Source organism: Gallinula chloropus, assembly GCF_964237585.1.
Source record: "Gallinula chloropus genome assembly, chromosome: 19".
NCBI lineage: Eukaryota > Metazoa > Chordata > Aves > Gruiformes > Rallidae > Gallinula > Gallinula chloropus.
The window spans coordinates 11,173,175-11,181,445 of NC_140104.1; the positions used below are offsets into that span (position 1 = coordinate 11,173,175).

The 8,271-nt window shown below is 66.0% G+C and overlaps 1 protein-coding gene across 1 annotated transcript; it reads right to left on the reverse strand.

Annotated features, from left to right (window-relative positions):
• On the reverse strand, nt 1-5,860 carry TRAF4 (TNF receptor associated factor 4). The gene is made up of 7 exons (XM_084272827.1): nt 5,690-5,860; nt 2,906-2,957; nt 2,460-2,564; nt 2,214-2,375; nt 1,746-1,907; nt 1,513-1,668; nt 1-1,090 (listed from the first exon to the last, which is right to left on the reverse strand). The coding sequence occupies exons 1-7, from the start codon at nt 5,830-5,832 to the stop codon at nt 458-460; spliced, it is 1,413 nt and encodes a 470-aa protein (XP_084128953.1). The 5' UTR covers nt 5,833-5,860; the 3' UTR covers nt 1-457.
• Nucleotides 5,861-8,271: the final 2,411 nt, after the last annotated feature.

Here is an 8,271-nt window from a genome sequence, read left to right on the forward strand (position 1 = left end):
ATAAATACAAGAAAAGTTTATTGAAAAAGAAGAGGTGAGGAGGGGGCAACAGGCCCCAGCCCGGGGGTAATAAATAACAACCGTGCTCCCGGGGGGCAGGGGGGCACCAGCTTACAAAATATGGCTCTGGGCAGTAGGGACCCACATGGTCCCCAGCAAGGCCAACAGGGACAGCCAGTGCCCCAGGGAGGAGCTCGGGGGGCCCAGCCCCCTAGCACCCCTGGGCACCTGAGAAGGGGCTGCCCTGGGCAGAAGGGGGCAGTTGGGGCTGCAGCAAGGTCCCAGCCCCAAGGAGGGGCAAGGGGGAGCAGCCCCAGCCCCTGCCTACCTGAGAGCCACCAGCTGCTGTCACGGCAGCATCCCCAAGCCAGGGGCACCGGCTGCGGGCAGGGGCTCAGCACCATCGGGGACACCCAGCTCATGTCCTGGTCCCCCCCCCACCCCAGGGCACCGGGGCTCAGGCCAGGATCTTCTGGGGGATCTCCACAGAGGCTTTGATGAAGATGGCGTTGTCCCGCACGTAGTTCCGCTTCTTGATGTCCTCGTGGGAGATGAACTTGGGGTAGCCGAAGCCCAGGGTGCTCTCGTCCAGGGAGCTGCGCGAGGCTCCCGGCTTCTGGAAGTTTTTCCAGTTGGGATCGGGGTGGAAGGTCTCAGTGATGTGCTGGGGCTTGGAGAGAGAAGGGTCACTCTGGTCCAGCAAGGAGAAGGTGACGCGGTAGGAGAAGGGCCACTCCAGCAGGTTGTCGTACTCGCCCGGCAGCACGCGGATGTAGACGGAGAGGTGGCTGCTCTCCCCGCTCCCGTTGCCGTTGAGGAATGCTGAGACCTGGAGCTTGTAGCCGTACTTGTGGGTGTAGAAAGGGGGGCTGAAGAACTCGTAGTTGCTGCGGGCTTTGGCCTCCTGCAGCTTGCGGGCGTAGTCGGCGATCTTCCAGATGAGGATCCCGTCGCTGCTCACCGACAGCTCCTCCACATCCCGCCGCAGCTCCAGGATCTCCTGCCGCTGCCGGCTCACCAGGGCACACACCATGCCCAGGTGTGTCTTGGTGCTCTCCTCCAGGTGCCGGCCCATGGCCAGCTTGGGACACTGTAGGGACAGAGGGATTGTTAGTGAGGGGGTTGCTGGGGACATGGGACAGCCTGGGGACATGGGGTGGGACAGGACAGAAGGATGCTGTGGGGATGTCATGGAAATGTCACTGGAGTATGGGGATACTGGAGCAGGATGGCACAGGGATGCTGCAGGGACACAGGGGTGGCACAGGGACACCCAGTTGGGATGACACGGAGACACCTGGGTGCCAAAGTGACACAGGGGTGAGGAGGGACAAGGGTACCATGGAGCCACACAGATGGGACAGAGAACAGGGATACCATGGGGGACAGATGTCAGGGCAGGAGAGGTGTGGGTATGCTGTGGGGTACAGGCACACCACAGCAGGGACAGCACGAGGGTGCCAGGGTGGGACTGACACAGGGATGCTGGCACAGGGCTGGGGACACGCTCACCCGGTGCTTGCAGCCAGCTTCCTTGAAGGGGCACAGCAGCATGGCGGTGTTGCAGCTCTCCTTGAGGTGCGTGGGCACGTCCTCCCGGGCAATGCTGGGCGTCCCGCACTGGTTGGGGCAGGGCACGGGGTACCGGGGACACTGGTACTGGTGGTTCTGGGGACAGAGGGTGGCCGTCAGCCAAAGCCCAAGAGCCATTGGGGTGAGGGACCCCCCCCTGTGCCCTGTCTCACCTGGATGGTGTCGAAGACAAACTCCTTGGCGCAGTAGGTGCAGGGCTGGGTGCGCTTGGGGCACTCGGCCAGGGTGTGCTGGGACAGCAGGCGCCGCATCATGCGGGCCCCACACTTGTTCTCACAGTACACGCTCTCCTGGGGACACGTGCCTTGGTGGCCCTGGGGACCGTTGGCAGCATCGTCACCCTGCAGCTGGCCTCACTGGCCAGCCCTGCCAGGGAAGCAGTGCCCCCCACCCCCTCCCTTCCCCTGTAGCTAGGCTGTGCTCCCCCACGGTGTCCCCCGCCCACCCAGGCTCTGTCCCCACAGCTGGGTTGTGCCCCACGGTGCCCTGCAGCCCATCCAGGTCCCCACACTGCACCCCCCAAACCTGGCCCTGGTGCCCCCACGCCACCCCTGCCAGCTGTGTCCCCCATAGTGTCCCCACCGTGGCCGTGCCCCCCCCCCGGCCCCTCCAGCACCCACCTCGAAGGCCTCGCCGGTGAAGTCACTGGCGCAGAACTCGCACTTGACCCGGCGCTTGGGGCAGCCGTGCTGGACGTGCTCGGGCAGGTCGCGGCGGCTCAGCTTGGCGCTGCAGCGGTTGGGGCAGGGGATGACGTTGAAGCCACAGGTGCCAAGATGGACCTGGGAAGACACAGAGGTCGTGAAAGTCAGGGACTGCCGGGTGCAGCTTTACCCCCTCCTCAAGCATCCTGACGGACCCCTTACCTGGAGGTGCTTGATGAGCCCGGTCCAGCGGCAGCCCTCCTCGCTGTGGATGCAGCGGATGGCCAGGCTCAGCACCTGAGCCTCCAGCTCCGGGTCAGGGTAGATCTGGAGAGGTAGTACCAGACATCAGCATCCAGCACCAGGCTGTGGGGGGCACATGGACATCCCCCAACCCCCCGCCTCCACCTCAGCCTGGCTGGGAGCCGCAGGCACCCTGCCCGGGGCCGGATCCCCCCCGCCTGCACACGAACAAGCACCCTTTGTTGGGAGCGGGTTTCCGTTCCCCGGCCCCACAGCACAAAGGGCTTTTGCTTCCGCACGGGCGGCCGTGCCAGGCTGGCACAGCTGTGCCAGTGAGTGTGTGAAGCCTGGGGACAGCCCCGCAGTGGGGGGCACCGGCAACACATCCCCTTGGCACGGGGTACCCAGCCACATGCCAGGCTCACCTTGGCATAGTCCAGGGGCAGCTGGTCCTCTGGGCACTTGAAGACACCTTCGCTGCAAGACACAGAGAGGGGCTGGGAATCAATTCAGGGCCAGGAAACGGCAGTGACACAGCTACAATGTCCCGTGGCGCCCCTGACATCCCACCCCAGGACATCAACACTGCCCCTCCACTGCTGAGCGCTCACCCCGCACCAAATCCAGCCGTGGCCCTCAGGGAACCGCAGCTCTAATCCTGCTCCATCTGTCTGAGCTGGGAAATGCCCCCGCCAGACAACCCCCCTCCCCCGCCCCCAGCAGCCCCCCGCCGAGCCAGGAATGGCGGCCACGGTCCCCAGGGGCCTGGGCCAGCCACTGCGAGCGTGGCACCATCTGGAGCCCCAGCAGCCCCCATCATCTGCCCCGGCCCCCTGGGATTAAGGCAGGGTGCCGGCAGCTGGCCAGAAAGGTGCTGACAGGAACTATGGGCACCCATAGCCCCAGGTGCTGGGGCCCAGGGATGGAGGGGTGAGGGGGGGGGCAACAGCTGGATGCCAGATGTGAAGCCCGGACACGTGGCCCTGGGGCTCCCGCTCACAGGAAACGGCCCCACCAGCCACAGCGGTGAGCCAGGATGGAGGGGGACAGGCAGCTGCTTTGGAGGGGTGCCCATCCTGCCGGGCCCACAGGATGGGGTGCTCCCAAGAGTCATCCCCAACATGGGATCGACCCAACTCAGCTCTGACCTGTGCAGGGGCAGGGATGGAGCCGAAGAGGCAGCCAGGCCTGTGACTTGGCTGGCCAGGAGCCATCATCACCCCCGGCCCCTTCAGTGCTGGGCCCAGGGAGAGACAGGAGTGACACCTCCACATGCCATCGGGGACGCCGGGGCAGGAGGCAATGGGACACACAACATGGATATGTGGGATGTCCCTGAGGTGGCTCTGGATGGGGACACGAGGTCGCCCTGTCTGTGCGCCGCTCCTGCACGTCTAATCACCGCGCGGTTGGCAGGCGCCGGCGCAGCCTCGACCAGGGCTGGGCTGCCAAGCGGACGCAAGACGGCGCGACGGCGACAGCAGTGCCACCGGGCACGTGCTGACCTGGGATGCCCGGGCACAGAACAATGCCCTGAGGTCACCACCCCTGTGCCGGGGTGCCAAGTGATCCCCAGGAAGACCAGCCCCGTGCCGTGGGTGTGATCCAGGGGGACATTGGCACATCCAGCCCTGCCACGTGCCTGGTGTTTGCAGTGGGTGTTTCCGTGGGAGTCACCACGCACCCACAGAGATAAGCTGCTCCAGGCTGGAGCTGGGTATCCAACCCTTTCTGGGGTGCCCATAGCCAGCATCACCCCACAACCAACATCACCCCATGGCCAGCATCGCCCTGTCACCTTTCCAGGGGCAGCCAGTCCTGCTGGCCCTGCCTGCACCCCACGCATAGTGTTGGGGTGCCGGGGCTGGCGGGGAAGCGGGACGGCAACCCAAAGCCAGCGCCTAATCCCCGACAAAGCCTCCCCCATTCCTCACGCTCGGCCGGGCAGGGAATGTGCTGAGGCAGCACCCGGGGGGACCGTCCTTGCCTCTGACCTTCGCGGCGTGCAGGGGCACAGCGAGGTGATAGGGTGGGGGAGCCCCGGCACCCACCCGCAGCATCCCACCCCCTACATCCCCCCGCGTTCGTTGCGGGGACAGATGGCCCAGCCCGTGAGGGACCCCAAACCTGATCCGGTGCGATTCTGGGGGGGGGGAGGAGGGCTCAGCGGGGGGACCCCGGAATCCGGCCGCCTCGGTAGAGCCGCGGTGCCCACGGGGCGGATGCGGGAGGGGAGCGGAGCGGAGGCGCTGCCTGGCACGGGCCCCGGGGAACGCCCGGTTTCACAGAAACCGGCCCGCGGGGCCCCCCAGCCCGGGCAAAGGTCGGTTCTCTCGGCGGGGCGAGGTGCAGCCGGAGGCGGCAGCACAAACCCGGGCCCGGGGGGCACCAACAGCGCCGCACGCCCGGCCCGGAGTTGGGGTACGGACACCCCACTCCCCGTAACAACGGGGTACCCCGGGCCCGCACCGGGCCTGGCGGCCAAGAACCGGGCCCAGCACGTGTCCCGCGTGCAGCCCCGGGGCTGCCGGGCCTGGAGGAGGGGTGGGGGTGGGAAAGGACCCTGTCCCCTCGCTCCCGGCTGACGCTCCCGGCCGCGCTCACCCGTGGGCGCGGGGGTGGCCGGACTCCCCCCGCCCCCCCGCTTCCTCCGGCGGGGCCGGGGCAGGAAAGGGTTAAACACAAATCTTTGCAGCCGCTCGAAACTCGCCGCTCCGGGCTTCACCCGGCCCTCCTCTTCCTCCTCCTCCTCCTCCTCCTCACCGAGACGGGCCACGGGCCGCTGCACCCCGCGGGGCGCCCCCCTCCCCGGCCCGGCGCGTCCCGCACCCCCCCGCACACCTCCTCCCCCCGCCCGAGGAACCCTCGGGGCTCCCCACGCTGCTCGGTCCTGGGCATCCCGCACCCCCGGGCACCCCGTATCCCCTTCACGTCCCAGGGTACCCCGCACCTTGGGGCATTCTGCACCCCTCCCCGGGGTACCCCGGCGTGCGGGTCGGCCCTGCAACCCGGGCGCGATGTCCCGAGGCTGACGGGCAAAAGGAAGGGGGAGAAGGAAAGGGGAGAAGGGAGAGAAGGAAAGGGGAGAAGGGGGCGGAGAAGGGAAGCAGTCCGCTGCCCACCCCACCCTCCCCCCGGGGTGCGGGGCTCCGGCTCGGGGGGTACCGTGGGGTGCTCCGCGGGGTGCTCCACGCGGTGCCGGGGCTCACCTGAGGAACTCCTGCAGGCAGGTGTCGCAGAACCGGTGGCCGCAGGTGGAGACGCGGACGGGCTCCCGCATGGGCTTCCCGCAGAGCGGACACAGCACCCGCCGCCGCGGCCGCTCCAGCAGCTTGTAGTCGTAGCCCGGCATCCCGCCGCCCCACTCCCCGCTCGGCGGCTCCGCTCCTCGCTCGGTTCCTCCGCGCTCCTCGCCCGGCTCCGCCCGGGGGCCGGACGGGGCGGTGGAACCAGCCTGACACCGCCCCGAACCCGGGGGCCGGGCGCCGGAATCGCCTCCCGGCTGAGCTCCGCCTCCCCGCCTATGGGGTGGGGTAGGGGGGAGCGGCCCCGACAGCCCCGGGGACCGAGGAACTGCCCCACGGGGTGGTGGGAGCAGGCGGAGGTTGGGACCCGCCGCTGCTTGCGGAGCATCACGTCGGACAGAGGCACCCTGGGCGGGTGGGACCCACCGCGCCGGGCACAGCCAGCCCAGGAGTCTGGGGAGCATCGGGGATCTGTGCACAACCCAACCCCCCTTTTGCCTGTCCCAGGGCTGGGCTCTGGCCCCGGGGTGGGGGTGTGCGGTGTGCTGTCCTCGCTGAGCCCGCACCCCCCTCCCTGGCCCCGCTGGCCCAGCTTGAGCCACCCCAGGGGTACCACAGTCCCGCACGCAGCTGGGAGCGGCGGCTGTGCCCCTGAGCCAGGCCTGGGGGGTACCCGCTCCTGCTGCACAGAGCGACCTGCACCCACAGCAGGGTCTGAGCAGGACACAGAGGGGCTGCCCTGAGCCCCCCTCACCCCACAGGCATGGGGGCAACACATGTTCCTGTGACTTCATCTCAGTCAGAGCTCACGCCCCAGGCCGCAGCCAACAGCAGCCCCCCCAGCCCCTGGTTTCAAACCCCCCAGCAAGAGCTGGGAGCAGGGGAGAATAAAAGAAAATCTGTCTGGCTCCAGCCCCCACTTCACTCTTTCAGAAACCAGAGCAGCATATGGGAGTATTTGCCCCTTTCCCTAGAGATGGAGACGAGCAGATGACAGGCTGTGAGCATGTGTTAGTCCCACCAACGCATGCTCCAGCCAGCATCCCATTAAGGGCGGCAGTTGCTCCAGACCCAAATGTTAGCAGTTTTCAATTAGCAAATGGCAGAGGAAAGGGATTCCTGGGGGACATGCTAAGCAAGTCAAGCTCTATCACTTGTCACTCAAGGAGCTCACGTTACTCCTCCCCAAGAGGCTCTGCTTAAAATAAAATCCCCCAGCAGCCCATGGTGGGGCGGGGGGAGGAAGGCAGACAGCCTCCCTCCCTCCCTGCTCTTGCTGCCAAGGAATGGATGGGGGGTTGATTTTTGGGGTTACCCTGAGGGATAATGGGTTACTCTGCTGTGGCCTGAGCCTTAGCTGCTGCCACCCGCATAGCAGGGGAGCTTGTAGCAGCGTTAGATGGAGCGTGAACAGCTGCCGTGGGGTGTTTACGGAGGGATGGGACTAGCTGGCAGCCTGCTGGGATGGCAGAGAGCAGGGAGCTAAACTTTAACCAGGTCCCAGAGAGCCGGGAAACCCAAGGTGTAAAGAGAAATGACAGTGGGGAGCAGCGGGGTGCACCAGGCACCTCGGAGCTGTCACAGGGCTGGTGGCCCCGGGGTTGAGATGCTGCTCCCAGGCCGGTTTACTCAGAACCGCCGTCCCCTCGGGGCAGGATCTACAAGCAGCCCCGCGGTCCGTCAGGTTCTCCCACTAAGTCACGACGAGCCCCAGAGCCAGGCTGGCCTCCTGACAGGAGACAGGCACTGCCCCAGACACCCAGCCTGTCTAAAAACCCTCCCTGTGCAACCCTACAGGACTGGGTGCTGGCTGAAAGGATCAGCATCCCACGGGGCGATGGGGCTCCCCCGGCCTCCCCAGCAAAAAGCACAGGGCACATCACTCCTGCAAGCTTAGAAAGTCTGTGTCTCTGATGACAGGCACGGAACAGCCGAGTTTTATCACTATTTACTGCTTCTCTTTGATGTTTTAATTTTTTTTCCCTTTCCTAACCTCGCTAAAGAGCATCTCTGCTAATTAGCCAGGAGCTGACAAAGCCATCAGAAGGCGCTGGCTGTGCTGGCAGGACGGCGGGGAGGTGTCAGACCCTGCAAACAAAGCTCCCCTCCTTCTCCCCTCTCTCCCTAACGAACGCCCTCTCCTCTCTCAACATCTCCTCTCTCAACATCTCCTCTCTCAACATCACAGCCAGGCGTTTGTCTCACACAAAGGCGACGTGTAACCTCTGGGCAGGGCAATTCCCTTTGCGGATGCGATCCGCTCCCTGTCCCCGGTGATGGGTCAGTCCTTGAGCCCAGCTGGGCTCGGGAAGGCCTCCTGGCCTTCTTGCCCCAGCCTCTCCCTGCCCTGCACCCCTGCTCCATCCCTCAGCTTTGTGTCTAACTTCAAACTGGAGGGACAGAAAAACCAACGCTGCGGCTTCTAAAGAAGTTTAGGTGGAGCGTTTGGCCCCAGGGAAAGGAGCGGGGAGAGTCTTCTCCCTATTCTGGGGACTTGTGCCCAAAGGAGGGAGGTGGGAGGGAGGTATAAAGAGAGTGAGGTGGCT

Bases quoted from the DNA above. Each gene is read 5' to 3' on its own strand.
- TRAF4 (XM_084272827.1), bottom strand. From the start codon at position 5,832: ATGCCGGGCTACGACTACAAGCTGCTGGAGCGGCCGCGGCGGCGGGTG. The intron at 2,958-5,689 runs GTGAGCCCCGGC...TGTGTCTTGCAG, and splicing joins TGCCTGCAGGAGTTCCTCAG to CGAAGGTGTCTTCAAGTGCC. The intron at 1,091-1,512 runs GTGAGCGTGTCC...CTGTCCCTACAG, and splicing joins AAGCTGGCTGCAAGCACCGG to TGTCCCAAGCTGGCCATGGG.